This window comes from Periophthalmus magnuspinnatus, chromosome 19 (genome assembly GCF_009829125.3).
Source record: "Periophthalmus magnuspinnatus isolate fPerMag1 chromosome 19, fPerMag1.2.pri, whole genome shotgun sequence".
Taxonomy (NCBI): Eukaryota; Metazoa; Chordata; class Actinopteri; order Gobiiformes; family Gobiidae; genus Periophthalmus; species Periophthalmus magnuspinnatus.
The window spans coordinates 6034607-6053689 of NC_047144.1; the positions used below are offsets into that span (position 1 = coordinate 6034607).

The 19083-nt window shown below is 39.4% G+C and overlaps 1 protein-coding gene across 2 annotated transcripts; it reads right to left on the reverse strand.

Moving 5' to 3' along the window:
- Positions 1-529: 529 nt before the first annotated feature.
- Positions 530-12163, reverse strand: si:ch211-183d21.1 (uncharacterized). 2 transcript variants are annotated; one of them, XM_033984832.2, is made up of 12 exons: positions 11893-12163; positions 10079-10910; positions 9284-9464; positions 7394-7533; positions 5376-5941; positions 4837-5110; positions 4541-4736; positions 3963-4147; positions 2482-2577; positions 2120-2284; positions 1947-2040; positions 530-1184 (listed from the first exon to the last, which is right to left on the reverse strand). In XM_033984832.2, exons 2-12 carry the CDS (start codon positions 10896-10898, stop codon positions 1121-1123), a joined length of 2781 nt encoding a protein of 926 aa, XP_033840723.1. In that variant the 5' UTR covers positions 10899-10910; positions 11893-12163; the 3' UTR covers positions 530-1120. The 2 variants fall into 2 exon arrangements, with proteins under 2 accessions (XP_033840723.1, XP_055085617.1); XM_055229642.1 differs by lacking the exon at positions 11893-12163 and adding an exon at positions 11380-11449.
- Positions 12164-19083: the final 6920 nt, after the last annotated feature.

Sequence of the window (19083 nt, forward strand, 5' to 3'; positions counted from 1 at the left end):
ATATGCATTGCAGAATAGAGGAGAGGAGCACTTTGAATCTCAACTTCATGCAATAATTTATTATTTGGCCACGATCTGCACTTTGAGTCCAGTAAATGTCTCCACTTTGAGATCAGTAAACCTATAGTTTTATCTTGTCTTCAAACTGAAAAAAGAAACCAGAGTGAGTCTGAAATCAGAAATCAGGAAGATTTCTGAATTTAAAATGTAAAATGAACCAGCCTTCCATAAACCAGCCAGTTCAAAATGCCTCAATCAGTAATTTGTAAAATAGTGATAATTAGTCAAGCCAAAGTCTGTAACCACAAGATGTTAAGTCCTATAAAAATCCCCCTGTTAACAAAGGGCATTTTCACTGATTCTGATTATAAAGCATACGGACACACGTTTTGTATGCATGATGTTTGTTGCTTCAGAGAATGAACAATGAGACTCAGGAAACTGTGGTAAAGAAGTAATATCACCAGGGACATTAGTAAAACAAATAACTGGATTGTAATCACACATGTTTATTTCAGAATTGACTGTAGGTGGTTGACTGTATATTTTGTATTTTATTGTATCAAAGTTTGAATATTTTACAGTTTAATTTGACTTAATGCACAGCAGATTTAATGTATACCTTCCTCAAACAAATGAGGAAAGTGGCACACCAAACACAAACATTTAACAATACTTTTACAGTGGTCTTGCTTTAAAACAATCAATAAAATGTATACTGTCTAAAATCCCTTCCTTTTCACATGTAAACTGTGTGCTTCAGATAAGCATACTAAGTGGTTACAGAAACTAATCACAAGCCAAGGACATTCACATTTCAAACTAAAGATATAAAAAACAAACAAAAAAATAAGTCAAGTACTTCAAAATTTTTCTGTCAGAGTCTTTCTTTTCATAGTAGTAGCCAGCACAGTCCATAGGCAAAGTGGAGGTGTTGAGTTTTGCTGCATATAAGTTTGTATTTTATTATAATAACCAGATGTGTGATTCTGAAGGGCACTTATGGTGGTATTCCTGCAACGATTACTTTTCTGAAAGGGCCCCAGCTTTTATTTTCAACTGGTCTTTAGAAGCACACGCACTCACTCTTGACTGGTGACGTTATGATTGTAAGACTCCATTATAGATCTGACAGTCCCTCTGCATGTTCACTCAGCTCCATGGTGTAGTAATCAAGAGGACGTCTGCAAATGAAATCAAACTTTAGTTTGGCACATTTTCTGAAACGTTTCATAAAACTATTAAATCTTTTGCACACTTTGCAAAACCATTCACACAAGACAAAAAAAAAAAGAAAAAAAAAAAGAAAATGTAAACTCGAACAAAATGTAAAAAGGACACTTTGTGTAATATTTGACACATATATTATATGTTATAAATTTACAATTATTTTTGGTAACAAAAAAACCTTTTGGATGATCTGAACTACTGTATGTCAGACTTGGACCTCAAAGTCTTTAAATGAAAATGTGGTTGACACAGTTTTTTACTACAGAAGTATTTTACATTGTGTTTCTAGTACTTCTGTGTCTGTCCATAAAATATCCTCATATTTTGATTCCTGTGTGTTCTGTTTTGTCCTTTGTGACTTTAGTCTATGGCTTTGATAAAAGTGTGCAATAGTTAGGTGGATAAACATATAGTGCATGAAAAGGGAGTGTTAGAATTGCAGTCAGTGTTTAAGTGGTTGATCATTGCGTTTTAGATACAGCAAAACTGTTATGAAGTTTTGAAATCAAAGTTAAGGCTTGAAAATGGTTATAACATCCAAAACAAAAAGAAAAGTAAAATCTCCATCTCCTTATCATAAAATTTAAAAATGTATTTTTTTCGATAAATAAATGTTAACAGATTTTCTTGATGGGTCAGAATGTCTCATATTGAATGGAAAGTGGAATTGCTGTTTGTGAACTGAACTGAGACAGGATTTGATTGTGATCCCTTACCTTCTTCTATAGAAATATGTAAAGAGAGCCACTCCTAGTCCTAGCAGAAGAAAGACCGCTATAACAAGGCCGATCTGTAGTCCCAGTGCAGACGCTACATAAAGAACACACACTTTTAGTTACACACACCAGTACTGGACTAAAGGCATATCTGATAGATGTATGATTAAAACCTGTGCTTGTGAAGCGGTCGGTGGTAGGAGCAGAGCAGCCATCCCCCCGTGAAGGTGATGGGTTCAGGTGTGACGTCTGGATGATCAGAGCTTTCTGGTGGTCAGAAAGAGCCTGGATATTGCCCCATACTCGCAGCCAGCCAGACACACAGGAGAAGTTTGCCCCTACACAAGTATACAATATATATTTTAATAGAGGTATTACAGTAGTAATGCATTGTGGTATGAAACTAATTAATAAAAGGCTGCAAATTCATAGCCATTGAAATCAAATCTGCACTTATAATCTATGTTTTTGCATTGCATACAAATAATACACATATGATAGATATATAAGAATTCTTTTTAAACATGAAACCAACCTTGAAAATATAAAGCAGATATACCACAGTGACACTTCTGCTCAAGGTAGTCAGCCACCTCTGCAATTCTCTTTCCCTGAAGAAGACCGCTGCAGTCTATTGAAAAAGTAGACTTTAGACTTTTTTTATGACAACCAGCAAAAACAAGACTGGGATTTAAGCTCCTTTTCATGAAGCAATGAAGATATTATCTGAGTTAACGAAAACTGAGAACAGTGATAGACCTCCATGAGAGAAGCCAAAACTTGAATTGGAGCACTGCCCTATGATGAACAGGAAGTCAGCCATATTGGATTAAAATTTTGTTGTCACCTTTACTGTCTTTGTAGCCCTTGGCTTTTGAACCAAATGAGCTCAAATTCAGCATGGCACATATAGAGACATTGATTTATCAATTTTTCTGGGATACTTCTTACAGTCTCCATGTAGCACACTGTCAAATATGGTCCACACAAATTACAGCGGCACCTTTTAAATGATCTCTAGGGGATGGGAGACACAAATTTATAGTGATGGGAGTGATGGGACACATGAGGAAAACCCTGAAACATAACTGGAGCAATATTCTATATCAAACAGGAAGTTGGCCACATTGGATGGCATTTCTACTACCGCCTTGATATACATTTATGATCTAAGTCCTAAATTTTTGATCCAAATGAGCTCACACTCCACATGCCACATCTGGAGATGTTGGTTATCAATAGTTATCATTTCTTCTTGGATATACATTACAATTTTTCTGTGATATGCTGTCAAATCTTTATTTGCTGTTTCTTTGATTCCTGCTCACTGCCACATGCATCAGCCTACAGAGACATTACTGAGGTCACTCCAGTCAATTACACCATAAGTGTGTTATGCCCAAGGTTGCTGGTTCAATGCCCTGGACAACACAAATATAAGTCAATTGTTCTGGTGTCACTATGGAAAGTTACAGATTGTGGCCTGAGCAGCTGTCAGAAAGAAAGAATGGGATGCCGAGCAGTCGCAATTCAGGGGTGGTTGTGATTCAGAGGTGGGCGCGATTTAGAGACAGTCACGATTCAGAGGTGGTCACGATTCAGAGGCAGTCACAAGTCCACGATAGCTTCAGGTGCATAGCAGGCACATGGAAGGGACGTGTGCATGCAGCTTTAACATTACTTTATTATCATTTTAGTAGTCGACTAGTCAGTGTTTACTTTTTTTGATCAGTTGACTTGTATGGAGACTAGAAGATTTAAAATAGAAAACAACTTCAGCATTATAACTTCCAAAATGTAAAAAAAACCCCCAAAAAACTCAAGAATACACTTTATTTATAAATATTGTTTTAAAAAGTTATTTGTTATAAAAGGTATGTATTATAAAAAGGCTTTGTATGCACTTTAGAATTGGTATAGTCCAGACAATAATTATGAAGATTCAACTGAATATTTTTTTTCTGCCCTAATATTACTGTACATATGTAAAAGTGTGTGGACTTCATAAGCGCTCACCCCCAGAGTAGCCGTGCCAGTCAGTGGCCATGGGGCTAAGGCAGATGTCGATATGGCTGGAGAAGGCAGAGCTGGGACAGAGGTTGTCTCTGTTGGGGGTGGGGGAGGAGCTTGTCCAGGAAGATGGGCTCCTGACCTCACAGCATGAACAACGACTCAAGGAAACTGGGCCATCCTCCACGGACCTGTACAAAGGTTACGTTAGCAAAAACACATGAATGACCATATTATATTAGTTATCATATTAGTAATTATTCTCTTTTCATAATTATTATTGCATTTTTTACTTTGCTGTTTAAAGCAAATGATGCATACAAAAATTATGAATATGAGCCTATATGCCATACACTTCACTGTATCTGTCATAGATCATAGCCATTCTGTATAATCATCTTTTCCTGTCACCATAAACTGGTTCAATTATCTGACAATTGCTTATATTGGTTCTTTCTATGTAAATTATCAACGCTTTTCCTTTGTCAGATGCAATTTAAATGCTTATACAGCTGTAAGGATTTCAATTGCATCTGACATAATGGAAAGGAAAAGCGTTGATTGAGGATTTCTTGATCATTTACCGAAGAGCTGGAATAACATGTCTCCCTCTGGTGGTGGAGAGAAAGGATAGCAGCTCCCTCCTTTCACTGAACACAAGTACATCTCTGAGGCTGGAGTTGGTCAAGGCAGTGCCAGCTCTGCACACACTGAACACGTCATAGCACAAAACCACCGCCCCCCGAATAGGCATGGTGGAGCCCTCTGGAAAGGCCTGATCTATGCAGGTCAAAAACAGAAACATGTAGAAACAACATGGGTTTAGACTAAACAATTTACAACATCAGTGTAAAACCTTGTATGACAAAAAATCTATCACCTGCTCCAGTTACATTTCCGACAACATAAAATCCATCTTGATCAATAAAGCCAGTCAAAGGGAGAGCCATGACAGTCCCACTGCGTTCCTGGTTAAACACGGACAGCACCAGCCCCAGAAGTGATGTCATGGGAGGGCCCTTTAATTCCACAAATCCTCTCTGTTGGCTGTGATTGGTCCAGTGTCCACTGCTAACCTCACTGATGACCACACCCTCGGGAGGGGGAGAGGGGCGAGGGCAGCTGTTCTCACGTAGCGGTGTTGGGGGAGCAACCTGTGACATTTAAAAGATGTTAAGTCAGATCCTTACACCCACTGTTGACAAATGTGTTGCTATTTAAGAAAACCTTTTTTTTTCCCATAAGCATCATGGTTAATTAGAAAATGCAAAATAGCAATGCTAAGGTGTGTAAAACTAGTTTAAAAAGTTTGAATAATGCTTGGAAAAGAGCATGTGTTTTGATGTGACAAATATCTAACTGGAAATGAATTATTTATTTCCAGCTTGACAGTATCCAGCATTTGCAAATGATACTCACAGAGAAGGCAGAAAGGTCAAAGGGGTACAGGCCTCTGCAGCGGCTTAGGGCCTCATCCCCTGGCAGCACCTCATGGTCCTCCAGCAAGGGGAGCTGTCCAGGCGTCAGGGATTTACTCAGCTCCTGGGCCTCCATATCAGAGCCTCTTTGTCTATACACTACTGCATCCAGCAGGCCTTTGGTGGGAATGCCCCTCTGTGCAGCTGATGGGGGGCCAAAGGGGCTGCGATACAGGGCCACAGCATCTGGTCCATTCTGGATAGTATTTGGAGGCAGGCGTAGCGATGGGGCAGGCACGAGCCTGTCACTGCCCAATAGAAAATAGCCTTTGGATGTGGTGAAGTGTCCACTCAGGCTGATCTCTCTGTAGAGTTTGTTGTTGTGTGCGCTGAACAGAAGTATCCAGATGCCCTGCAGCGAGACGCGACGGGCTGATGGGTGCCACAGCTCAATGTACTCACCGTCCTCAGCGGCACCAGGTGTGTCGGTGTTGAGCTCATTAATCAGGAAGTCACTGTTACCCCATGGAGGCAGGTGTGGGGATGGGTCTGTGCCACTTGGGTTCACTACAGCAGACACCAGACCATATGTTAGGGTCATTATGTGACCAGTTAAAAATATACACTGAAATATACAACACTGAAATGGTACAGGGAAAGCCATAATCATACTTAAGCTATTTATTTGAATGCTATTTATTCATTTGAATTTGATACAAGTAAAAAATACTATCCCAGAAATAGTTTACAATTATATCACAATTAACTGGCCAATATCGGCACTTTTTAGAGCAGGGGTGTCAAACTTATTTTCACATAGGGCCACATCAACAAAATGGGCCAGATGTAACTTTAAGACAGTATAAATGTAACCAAATGTAATGTAAAAGAAATTCAACTACTTTTTAATCGTGTTAATTAACCGTTTATATATTTATTACTTATTCAAGTGACAAATATTGCATATGGATTTGCATAGATATGAAAAAATGGCTGTGTAACTGTGTATTTCCTGATGAACTGATATTTTAAGACAGTCATACATATTAATTTACCTTGTCGCGGGCGACATAAAATGACGTGGCGGGCCACATTTGGCCCACGGGCCTTGAGTTTGATACATGTGTTTTAGAGTATCGGCTATCAGTCATAAAGCTCCAGCATAAGATTATTTGGGCCTATTGGGTTTTATGTTTGGGCCAAACACATAAACACATATATGAAGGACATGCATGAAGCTTTATGCAACCACCAAGGGTGTGTTCACACTGAAAACTAATCCTGACACTCATCAGTGGCAAACCATGACTACAATAAGACAAAATCAGGTCTACATCAGAATTAGATTAAGAGGAGAGGTAGAGCTCTTCACTGGGTCATAAAAATATCTTTAAAATTGCAGTACATTAGTACAATTATTAGCACTCGCTTGAAAAAAAAATGAAATCCTTTGATCTTTACAAATGATCAGATACTGTTAAAAGCAAAAGTTGACCAAAGGCTTTGGTAGTGCGTATTGTTCTAAAGCTAGGTTTTGGGTCATAATGAAACAATGTTGATGAAACAATGTTCTGTCAAAGGTCAAGGTCAAGGTAGAATAGAGTTTTATCAGTTATCAGAAATGTTTTACAATTCCAGTTTTAAAATGGTAGGTTTTGAGTGGATGAATGAGCAGCTATAGTAAAGAGTTCTAGTATGTAACAAATTTATTTTGTATCATAATCAGAATTAAATTAAATAGTGTGATGGCTCATAAACAGATGTATTTAACCATTAAATGTATAAGTACACCAAACAGCTTGAATAACCACTTCTATCTTATATTTTATTTTTAGGATGGACGACTGTATTTTGCTGAAGAGGACAATTATGAAAACTAAACATTCACAAAGTGAAATGGAAAAAGCGCCACTATAAACATGTATCGCTTTCACATCTTAATTAGTCTGAATCCCATTCATATAAGCTACATACTACATATGCAAGAGTCATAGTGGGGCTGAATGATTTTTAACTTACCAGAGTTATGTGGACAGATCTTTGGCCAGGGACACTGGTTTAGCTGCCCAGGTGTTTGAGGAGCTTCCCAAAAGACACCAGGGTCTCTGGACCATGTGGCAACACCACAGCGACTGAGATGGAAGCCTCCCTCTCTCAAGCTGAGAATAAAAATATTGAGCATTTAAGAACCTTCTGTATTGATTACACTATTGCTTTACTATACTCATTCTGTGCTATGGAGCTCACCAGTGACCGGAGGTAAATTTTCCATTCATTTTTCCCATTGACTTTTTTAAGAGTTCAACGGCATCGCAGAGGCTAACCACCTACGTGGTAACTAAAGGGTTATAAAGTACGTGGTTTAAAAAGTTTCAGAAACAGATTTTAAATTAAAATATACATATATTATAGTATAATAATATATAATATAATAATATATAATAATATAATATAGATATATATGATCAGCCCTCACCCGTGCCACGCAGCCCCCTATACTTAAACCACACCTCGCGCTAACATTAGCCTAAACCTAGATCTAACTTCTACCATTACCCCTGAGCCTAACCCTACCCCAACCTCTAAACATGACCCTGACCTTGACCTTAACCCTGCCCCTAAGCCTAACCTAACACACTAACGCCTAAAATAACACTAACCCTATCATAACCCCTATTCACACCCTAACTCCTAACCTAACCCTGTCATTTTTCAAAGTTTTTTTATGTGGTGATTTAAAAAAAAAGAAAAAAAGATGGTGAACATCCGGTCTGTCAGGGGCGCTATTGCACCAATTTAAATTGTTTGTTTGTGCAAATGGGAGCCATTTGTAAAAATTCTAAATTTCCAATATTATATGCATATATAATATATATGCATTTTTTTCAGCTTCACCACACTAAGACCATAAGACTTGTGTGAAAAATTGAATGACCAACCCCTTACCAAATTTGATCCTGTTTCGGTGAAAACCCTAGGACGAGTTTGTAAGAACAACATTTACAAAAAAATGCAGAATCATACTTAGCAAAGTTTAATCCAATCTGGCTGACCCCTGGTTGAGCAGAAGGCGTCATCATACTAATTTTTACTTATCTTGCCATGATCTATTTCTGTGTCAATTTTCATGATTTCTGTGTGTACATTTTTCTTGGTGTGGTTCCTACTCATGACTGAGGCACAGTTCACATTTAGTGTAGCTCATTAGACCTAGCCTACAAACAGAAACTGTAAATTAACAGATGTGTTAGTTTCAGTATAGTTAGCTCTTCCCTTCAGACAGATATAAGTCAGCGTCCACCATTATTCTGACCAGAACTAAAGAAGCAGCTTGGATGAGCAGTGAAACGTCTTCACTGCTACAACTTTTTGTCCAGTTGACAGATCAGAGTTTTTATTGCACCTTCATTGTGTCATCTACAGTTTTTGCTTCAGAGGTGCTACCTCTCTGTACTCTCTGCCCCTTTCTTTTACAGGCAGCTCAGCCCCTGCAGCACTCTACTATTTTGATACATTAGTATTCAGTATAGTTTAGGTTTTCAGCATATAACTGTATCCCATTCTGTCACCTCTTTTGTTAAAACATAATTTTGTTAATTTGACAACTACAATCTAGACAATCAACTTAATTATATGTAAAGTCCTTTCTTCTAAAACTGACTGAAATTGTGCATTTTGTTGTAAAAAAGCTAAGCACATTACATTATTATAAAGAAGTCTGATCTTGATTTATTTTTCTTAATATTCATGTTATACTGCACTTATCTGGCATTACTCAGAAATACTACAATGAAAACTGTGTAATGTTAGCAGTGTTTGTCAGCAAATAACTCATCTCCTTTGTAGGTATATTGCATCTATGATCATTTTGTGATGGAATTCCATATTATCTAGAATTATATGTCTTGCCTGTTGCTGAGTTGATAAGGCTGTCTTCCTGGGATAAGCATCTCTGTGAGGTTGGCACTTGGCCTGTTTCCAGGTCCAGCAAAAACAAATGCGTCGAGTGGTTGTATCTGACTCAGTGCACTGCCCACAGGGAAGTCTCTGACAGTGCCACTGTAAATGGCCACTGCTCCAGACTGATCTCCTGAAAGCAACACAGAGCAGGTTAAAACAGGACTCAGGAAACTCTGAAACAGATGAATATACCGATGAACTTGAAGAAACATTGTATTGCTGATAATCTACTATGAAAGTGTACTACCTGTCGATCAATAAAACTTATTGTACTTGTTGTGTAAAAACAATACGAAAACATTAGGGCTGGGCAATATGACCAAAAGTGTTTTTCCCCACTTATTGTTTGATCACTATTTTTGATAAAATTTTATTTTGGCAAATAAAAATGGCATTTAATATTATTTCCTCACAATACACACTATCATTATTGATCATTACCTTTTAAACAAGTAAGTCACATTTCTTCATCCAAAGTCAGAACTTTGCTCCAAACCAAATGTTTTATATAAAGATGGTGGCTGTGGGCCTGTGCATTAAAATCTTCCAAGCTGATCATTGACATTTAGAAATAACTGAATCTTGATCTGGATTAAAATTCCATTAATTGCACAACGCTCACATCCCTCAAGTTTTAAAACATGGGCCTATGCAGCTATAGATTCATGAAGTCATAAAATTACAATGTTTATTCCCACTATAAACATAACACTAAAATGTGATATCTCTGTGCCACTTCCTCACCTTTCATGTAGTTCTTGTCTATGCTGAAAGAGACCAGACCATTTGTGCCATGCAAATCCAGAGACATGCTCACACTCACTCGGTCTGTCCTGCCGTCCAACACCACTAGCACCAGGGGCCCTGCACTAGAGGCCTCTGTCATCTCCACAAAGCCCTCCACCTGCCCTCCACCCAGCCTCACTTCAGTTATCAGAGGCACAGTGGCTGGAGACATGGGTGGGGTGCAGTTGTTCCTCTGTCCTGGAGAGGGTAGAGATACCTGAAATCCCCACCGGTCTTCGGACATTAAACATCTCTCAATAGACTCATCTCCATCATGGGCTGTATCATCCTCTACAAAGGCTGGTTCTCCTGGTGTTAGCATTTCGGCCAGGTACTCAGCCCCTCCAGACCTCCTACTCATGTACACTACTGCGTCCACCAAGCCCACCGATGTCACATTCATTTTCTCGCTGTATCGTGCAGCACTGGAGTGGTAGATGGCTATAGCATCCGGGCCATTTTGCACAGTGTTAGGAGGCAGCAGGATCGCTGGTTTAGGTAGCATGTCCACGGACCCAACCAGGAAGAAACCTCTATCATCTGTGCTGTATCCCTTAAGGTCCAGGACTTTGTAGGCTATATTCCCATTTCCATTATAAAAAACAAGTGAGTATCCATCTAAAGAAGCTCGCTGTCCACTGGTGTGATACAATTCCACAAATTCAGTGGTGTCCAGTCTGGGGTTGTCAGCATTGATCTCACTAATAATAAGGCAGGGGTCACCAGTAACTGCCATCACAAGGCAGAGACAAGCCACAAAGACCAGTGTTAACTCCATTCTGTTCAGCTCCTGCCAAAAATAAAATGACATATTATTGTCCTACATAAAAGTAGGCCTTTGTCAAATGAAACAAGGCTAACCATGCTCCAATCAGGCACGACCAAGAATAGAAGTAAATGATAACATAGACATACATAGACACACCGATTTGGCACAGGTGGAACAGGCAGGTCACCTGTATAATTAAAATTAGAGCGTTGGAAACACCATGCAGATATCTGTGATTATGACAAAGGCAAAATCTGACTAGATTCTGGTGGACATTAAACACTGTGCAGTGATTTTAATATTAAGTCAGAAACTATTATTATGGTAGAATAAAGCGTAGGCTATTGATGTCACCTTACTGTCTGGTTTCTAATATTGAAAATGATCAAGCACATATATTCTATGGGATACTCAAGTTTACATTATTGTTTATTATTGTGACCACAAACCACAGTAAAATAACTATTCCCAGAAATGTGTCCAAACTTACAGCCCTGAGCCCAGCAGCTTCCCTAGAGGCATACAAGTCATCATGAATGAGTCTTTATGAGCCATTTTTGTCAGTGACACTAGAAGGGACGTCTGCTGCATGACTCATGTAGAGTACTGTTGCGAAATCCTTTAAAAGCAGATGGAAACTTGTTGAAGAGGTTTACCGGAACAGAGCATGGACAAACTCACTGGGCTATGCATATGGCATATCTGTATAAGTAGGCTCCCATTTGAGCTTTATCGTCATTTAAAGTGGTCATTGAGAACACTGTCCCCTTAATTACACGCTAATGTGTCAACTAGTAAACTTATGAATCGTTTGATGGTCAAACAATGACTGCCTTCCTGATTAGAATGCGTAAAAGTGTTAAATAACGCTCGAAATTTCCTCCCAAGTATCCCCATCTATTCCGGTCACGGTTCGCCTGCAAAGCGTGCATCTCTGCCTCGAAAAAGATCCCTGCGGCTCCTCGCTGTCCCTCTGCGTCCCCACACATGCGCGCTGACTTACCGCTTTTCTGGAAGTCGCTCTGTGCCTGGTCTGCCTGTTGCACGGCCCAAAGTGCGCTTATTTCAGTGTAAAAACGTGAGCTGGTGTCGGGAATAACATTGGTAAGGTGAAAGTTGTGCTCTCCGCCGCTCCCTTCATTGACAAAGCCGCACTTTCTTTCTCCCCCGGACTGTGGGCGGTCGGACTGACTGAGGGGGTGATGCCAGCCAGGGGAAGCGCTTTTTTCACCAAGCTCCCCATTCAGCTTTGCGCAGCTGAATCAAAACACAAGGGAAACAGCCGTGAACGACGTCAGATCCACGGCTTAAAAGCGCCCACACTGAGCAGTGATTTTAACATATTTCTTACTGTTAAAATGCTAATGTTATTGTGTGAAGTAGAGTGTTTTTCTAAACCTGTCCAATAAACCGCGTGTAGAACCTAAAGGGGGCCCTGACCCCACTTTGTAAACCTGGAGACAGAGGCTTTAGTGGTGACAACTCGCCTACATCAGACCCAGACCATAAATTGGTTGTGGCCTATTTTAAAGGTACAGTAGGCCTATTTCACTTTCTAAAGGTGGCATTTGACTTACGCTACATGCTTCCATGAAAACAGATACTTCTCCATGAGGATACTCTATGCTATACTGTGGAAGATTAGGCTATAACCAAAGGGACAACGTCCCATGAGAACAAACAGGAGGGGCCTTCCTCCAGGCCAAACAGATGTTTTATGGAGATATAAGCCAGCTCGTATAAGGATTTTTCAGTGCAATAAAAACAAACAAAAAAAACACACAACAAAATCTTGATTTTAGACGATTTTTTGGCTAAAAACAGTGGTTTTAAAATTTAAAACTTGTCTTTGCAGAACTCCAAATGCAAAAAGTGAAAGCCCAGAGTTAAGTTACCTCAGGTCAGTAAACTTTTTTGATTCTAATCAGGCAGTGTGTGGTTGTGCATATAATGGAGACAAAAAAAAACGTTTTCTTTTTTTTTTTTAAATCTAGTCTGTGCAGGTGAGACATCAGTGACACATAAATGAGTGAGTTCTCTCTGGGCAAACTGGTTTCCCCCATGAACCCAAAACATGTGCTGTGTGTACACTGGTGGTAAGTCTACTCCTGCAGGAATAGCCTAGCTCAAAAGATCACTGCTCCTGACAGGGTGTTCATGGGGTCAAGGGTTGAATTGAAGGATGGGTCAAATGCAGAAAACAAATTTCTTTCTATATGAGGCAATAAACTGTTTTGTTTTTTTTTTAAACATGCCAATAGGGTGAGGACTTGCTAATAACTACACACACATTTTAAAAGAACAATTTGTAGCCTGTGCTCTTTTTAAGTAAATAAAATGTATGCTACTACAATCACCTGGCTTGTTAGTGGAAACTAATCACCAAAATCAATTGATTTTGGTGATTAGTTTTTAACATGATCTACTTTCCCCTAGTCATTTTTGGCAACGTTAGTACAAACACTCAAAAACTGAGTTTGTTTTGCCTTTAGTGGCCACTGCGATTTCCAGCACTAGATGAGAGAACTGCCCTGATTGCAGACAGGTGTTTCTGATTACAAACTCCAACCTGCAGGGACAGAGTTTGAAGTGTGGATACCTGTTAGACTCACACTGTTCCTCACATGTCCAGATACCACTCCTCCTCCCCTCTCACTGTCTTCTTTAGTCCTTCAGGTTCTGCTCACTTTAGCAGCTCTGTTTGAAATGTGGTTGTGGAAGTTTAGGTGTTTAGTCCCACTTTAACCTGTATTTGGAGGTTTTTCTCATTCCCAGTATATTGACAGGATATAGTGCAGCAGCAGAAGCACTGATGAATGATTGGCTGCAAGCACTGGGGTTTATATACTAAGGATTCAGATGAGAATGCCATTTTAGATTTAAACCAACAGTATTTCAGAGTTGAAACTGACAACCTAAATAAGAGACTCATGTTAGGCTCATGCTCTGATGATCTTGAGAACCAAAGCACCACATAAATGGGACATCGTGCCATTACAGTTGTTACCAGTAAAAGCTATGATTTCATTTGAATGTATCGACTCATATCTGGGAGAAGAGGCCATGTTTTTGTTATTTAAAATCTAAATCTAAATCTTACAGTTTCTTGAACTTTAAATGATGAAACATTAGTTTATTACCACATGAATCTGGAGTGTCAGGATTATTATCTGCATTTTGACACTCCAGATTTATGTGGCTGAGAAGAGCTTGATGAATGTGCAACAAACCCTTTGTTCCCTTTTCCCTGTAAATCACAAGTTTACTTACTGCTTCAAAACATTTAACCTCACACAATAAAAACGATCTAAAAGTGCATGAGGGTCTATAGTATTTCATAATAAAGTGTTGACCTATTACCCTTTTAATACAATATAGGGTACACATTTATGTTACAGTCAGTCGTCATGGCTAGCACTCTTTTCATAACTGGACATTTTGAACATTTAAAAATTAGTTTGTCACAAGCAGCAACAGTGTAGTCTTGGCTATTGAAGATCCTCTTTTTAATGAAACATAAGAAGAAGTACAACATATGACTCCAAGGAACTGAAACCCTAAATCTTTTTATGCCACATTGTCTTGAGGTTTTTTGGTGTTTTTTTTTTTTTTTTTGCTTATGTTTTTTGTGTTGTTTTGTAAAAAAAAAAAAAAAAAAAAGAAAGAAAATGCCTTTAGCTGTAGTTTATCCAGCAAAGTTGTTCATGGTTGACTTCCTATCGAGAGCTCAAAACCAAAAGCCCAGACTCTCACTATAAGCACTTCTATTTACAGTCCAGTCATCCAGGTCAAATCACAAACTGAAAGGTGGCACTGGCAACAAAAACTAAACTGGAATTCGGTACCATAAGATTCAGGCATCCTTTGCATATTTTACAGAACTTGAGACATACTGAATTTTTTTTGTTTGTTTGTTTTTTCTCTGTGAATTCAAAAGTAGCTCCATTAAATAAGTAATCTATTTTTTATGAAGACAAGCAAGTGATGCCAACAAGTAATGTTAGTGGTCAGATCTAAAGAGAGGTGACCCCGCTCACGGCAAGAATGCAGGTTTTTCGAGGTATTTGTCAGTAATAAAACACCCGTAAGTTAGCCTACGTTTAGCCTACTGCAACCTATAACTAGAACAAAATATATTGAGGTCAACATTATCCAGTTTGTTTTCAGACATTTGGTGATCATCCAACCACCCATCACCCATCCCTCATCATCATCATCATCATCATCATCATCATGCAGCACAGTCATCTTTCAGCCGTGTTCTTTCTTCTTCTTTTTTTTTTCCACAATACCAGCAATGCACAAGAAAAAAGGCTACTCTCCAGCACATAGGCCCAGCACCTGAGTAATGACAGATCTCATGAAGCTTTGTTTTGAACCCTTTAGAGCAGCACTAGCCTCTGCACATCAGAAGGGGGCGCTGCACTAAACGTGTCTACCTTGCTTGCTGGGGTTTGGGGACATCTAAAAACATTGCTGACCTATATTTTCTCCAGCTCCACTTCCCACTTTATCCCTCACGCTACATATCTGCAATGCATGACACCAGCTGTTTTATTGAGCTAAACTAACAGACTGCTCTAAGGTGTCAATAACTCACTGTATCAGTAGATGGCGTTACAGTCACATGCAGCTCACCAGTCCATGATCTGTCAGCTTCAGTTGGAGGGGTAAATGAGCAAAGCGACCTGCTAAATAAGTTCCCCTTCGCACCGCATTTCTGTGTTGTATCAGGGCGTTGTCTCAAGAGAAGGTCAGTGCAAATCCACACAGTCTAACCAGGTATGGTCAGTGGCTTCAAGTAGGCTGTTTTCCACAAGTCAGTGAGGATGTCATTTACTGTTTTGTTTTGATGACTCACTGCATTTGCCATCCTGATTCGTTCCAGGGTCTAATAAAGACCTCATCCATCACACATAAACATAATAAAGTGGCACATCAGTCTTATTAATAGTGGGTCATTTAAAGCATAAGTTTGGGATTAACCTGCCTAAACTCACACACCATTTGTCTCCACTCTGTAGCTGTGGCATTTCATCATTAGTTATAGCTGAAGCATTGCATTTGCCATTTATTTAACCCTTATTATGCAGGTTAATGTTTGCACCAGAAGAAAATCAATCCATTCAGAAGGACATTTATTTAATATGGGCTTGAAAGGTTTTAACTGTTAAGACCAATGAAAATAATTCAGATGTTATTTTGTTTAAGTGACTTGGGTCAAACTGAATATAAAACTAAATACACAAAGGTAGAAACTGGGGCCACAGAAAATCTACTTGAGGTAGCACCAGGTACATTTTTAAATTTGATTTGTTGTAGTTGTCTTTCTCCTGAAGAAGTCTCTGTTCAGGTGGGTGAAAGATGCACCGGGAGCGACAGTAGCTCAGTTGGCGGTGTTCCACTGATATGAAGGTTGGAGGTTTGAATCCTGCTCTTAATGCAAACATCATTTCTAGAGTGGTCAGTGTCCGTGTACGCTGGTGTATAAATGTTTGTGTGAATGGGTGAGTGGTTCCTTGATGTAAAAGCACTATATAAAATTGTGCCCTGTTACCATCAGTGTATAAGTCTACACAGGTTAGGAAAATGTGCACTGAACATGGGGTTGGTGTCCCCATTTCTGCCAAACTAGAACAACATTTCAATCTCTGACTGCAGTTACCGAATGCTTAGACTGTGCTGTTCTCTTTCCTGAAAACTAAACAAAGTTAATTTTAAAGATGGCCATACCATGTTGAGAATGCCCAAGCTCATCTGATCTTGCAAGCTGAGCAGAGTTGGGCTTGGTTAGTACTTGAATGAGAGATCTCTGTGAATACCAGGAGACCCATTCGGATAGCGGTTGCTTAGTGGTTAGAATGCAGCAGACTGTCGTTGTGTCCTTGGGCACAACACTTCACGCACCTTGCCTCTAGTGTTGAAGTAGAGTCATGTATGAAAGTGTATTTGCGAGAGTCAATGTGTTACAAAGGACTGAAATGAACCCATGGGCACAATCCTGTGTGTTTACAGTATACTGTGTGGCATGTTCATTAACATGCACTCCCAACCAAGTAAAACTAACTAAAAATACAATTTTTAAAAATCAAACTAGAAACCCTTAAGAGCGTTGGGTCTGCAATATCTGCTACATGTTTTTTTCTTTTTCATAATATGATTTATTTTTAAGGAGCTTTATTTACTAAGCAACATTTTGAAATTAAATCAACAGACTCTGTAATAATGACATTTTGTGAGGTCAGCCATTTATTTTACTTCTGATAGGACAGTCAACCTGAGATTTTGAATCTCATTTTCAGAGGAGTCCTTCCCCAGAGGGATACTTTTGTACATGTTTTTAGTGTCAGAGTGAACATGCAAAGTCTACAATGTCGTTTACATCCTGTCCCCTAAATTACCATCCTGTTGTAGGTTAAACATCGCTGCTGCTCTATGACTTCTCTGTGTGACTCACAATGTTGCACAAGTCGACAGCCTGCATCATCCCCAGACAAGCCAACCCATCAGCCCTAGAGGATATGGCCACCAGCTGCCAGCCACACACAAATGAACGCATTGTCATTTAGGAAAGAAGCTCTTATCAACAAATGCCAATCAATATCATTTGTTTTCCTGTTGCCGTAACAAAGCGGTCTTCCCATAATTGACATCCTGTTTGCTGAGATCAATCTGTGACATTCAGCCATATTGAAGACATCCTTGACCTTTGTAGGAATTACATGAAGATTTGGTCTCCCAAGATGACACTTTCAGAGTCTTTTGTTTAATTGTCAGCAGATTTAGTTGTTTTACTCTACCAGCATTTGTCAAATGAATTTCTGCTAACCTAACATTGGTACAGAGTGTGGGGGATTATTGTCCAGAAACATTTTATATGACCAAACGCAAAGGTGTATCTCCTATTCTCCTTTTTCTGGAAGTTTCTGCTATTGTCATTCGGGTTATATTATTTTGCATGAAGCTGGTAAATCAAATTGCTGTATTACTGCATCTTAAACTAAGTGTATCATTGTTTGTTGAGCCATGACCTTTCATTATGCACCATGTGATTAAACTGATTTGCCTAGTATGTATAAACCTAAACCTTATTTTAATGTATACAAAGTTGCATGCTCTGTACTTTCTCACTTTTACATTTTGCACCTTTTCCACGCTAGAGGCCCCCAATTTTCTGCCCCATTAGTTTGAACAGAGCTAAAAAGTGGGACACACTGAAGACAAAGCTGGTTCTGCATCATGGTCTTAGTACATGTTTGGAGCAGTTGTGGTCTCTAGAGGGGGTAATGACCACATATCAAATTGATCCTATAGCAGTACTTCCTGCATGTGTGTACTCCACAAAGCCTGACTCAGTTTGACAGTGATGAATAATGTGTACATGTGTCCTTCTCTCCGTCTTACAGGCAACAGAGGAAGCATTCTGCCGTTTCTCTCCACTTTTTCCTGCCTTGAAGAAATCTCCCAAAGAGGCTCATCAGCATTCAACATGCATCACCAACTCGCTGCATCCAATCACGTGCATACACAGAGTGCGCTTGTGTGTGTGTCTGTGTGCATAATGTGGGTTTGTGACCATGTAGGAGAATTCCCTTTCTTGAAGACCCCAAGGTCAAAATACTATAGCAAGAATGAAAAGTGTAGGGTTTTTCTTTAGGTCAAAATGGATTTGTTTTTATATGCAAATATAGGTTAATGATGGCAGAGACACCACTAGCAGATGCATGTTGGATTATTGATCTAAGTGCATCTCATTACACAGTCATTGCTGTCATGTGTTGGAACTTTCTCCTCCTATAATATTGGTTAATCTGAAAGGGTTAACTCCATAGAAGGGACCAGGGGTGTAAATTGGGAGAGCAATCCTGGTCCATGAGTCCATTTCTTCTTCCCCAAGATCGCAGTCGTGTTTGATACCCAGTTCCCATGGCAACGGGGCGTCCGTGGTGCACCTGACCTACATATGTGCAGCATGTACACAAACCCATGCAATCCATCTGCTACAGTGGCTGTGGCGGATGGTTAGTGGGTCTAAGTGGATATTATGAGAGCATATGGGAGTTCAATGGTTTGTCTAGTTTCAGGAACTGTCGATGAGTCTAGTCTACAAAGACATTGAGTCACATTGAGTTGATTATATTTGTTTGTGTTTGTGATAAATACAGCTAGCCTACATGTTTATATTACTACTAGA

What these genes read in the sequence shown, in the direction of transcription:
- si:ch211-183d21.1 (XM_033984832.2), bottom strand. Translation starts at nt 10,898, where the DNA reads ATGGAGTTAACACTGGTCTTTGTGGCTTGTCTCTGCCTTGTGATGGCA. An exon ending in CCTTATCAACTCAGCAACAG is followed by an intron (nt 7,534 to 9,283) that starts GCAAGACATATA and finishes TTTTATTCTCAG; the next exon opens with CTTGAGAGAGGGAGGCTTCC. An exon ending in CGACCGCTTCACAAGCACAG is followed by an intron (nt 2,041 to 2,119) that starts GTTTTAATCATA and finishes TTCTTTATGTAG; the next exon opens with CGTCTGCACTGGGACTACAG.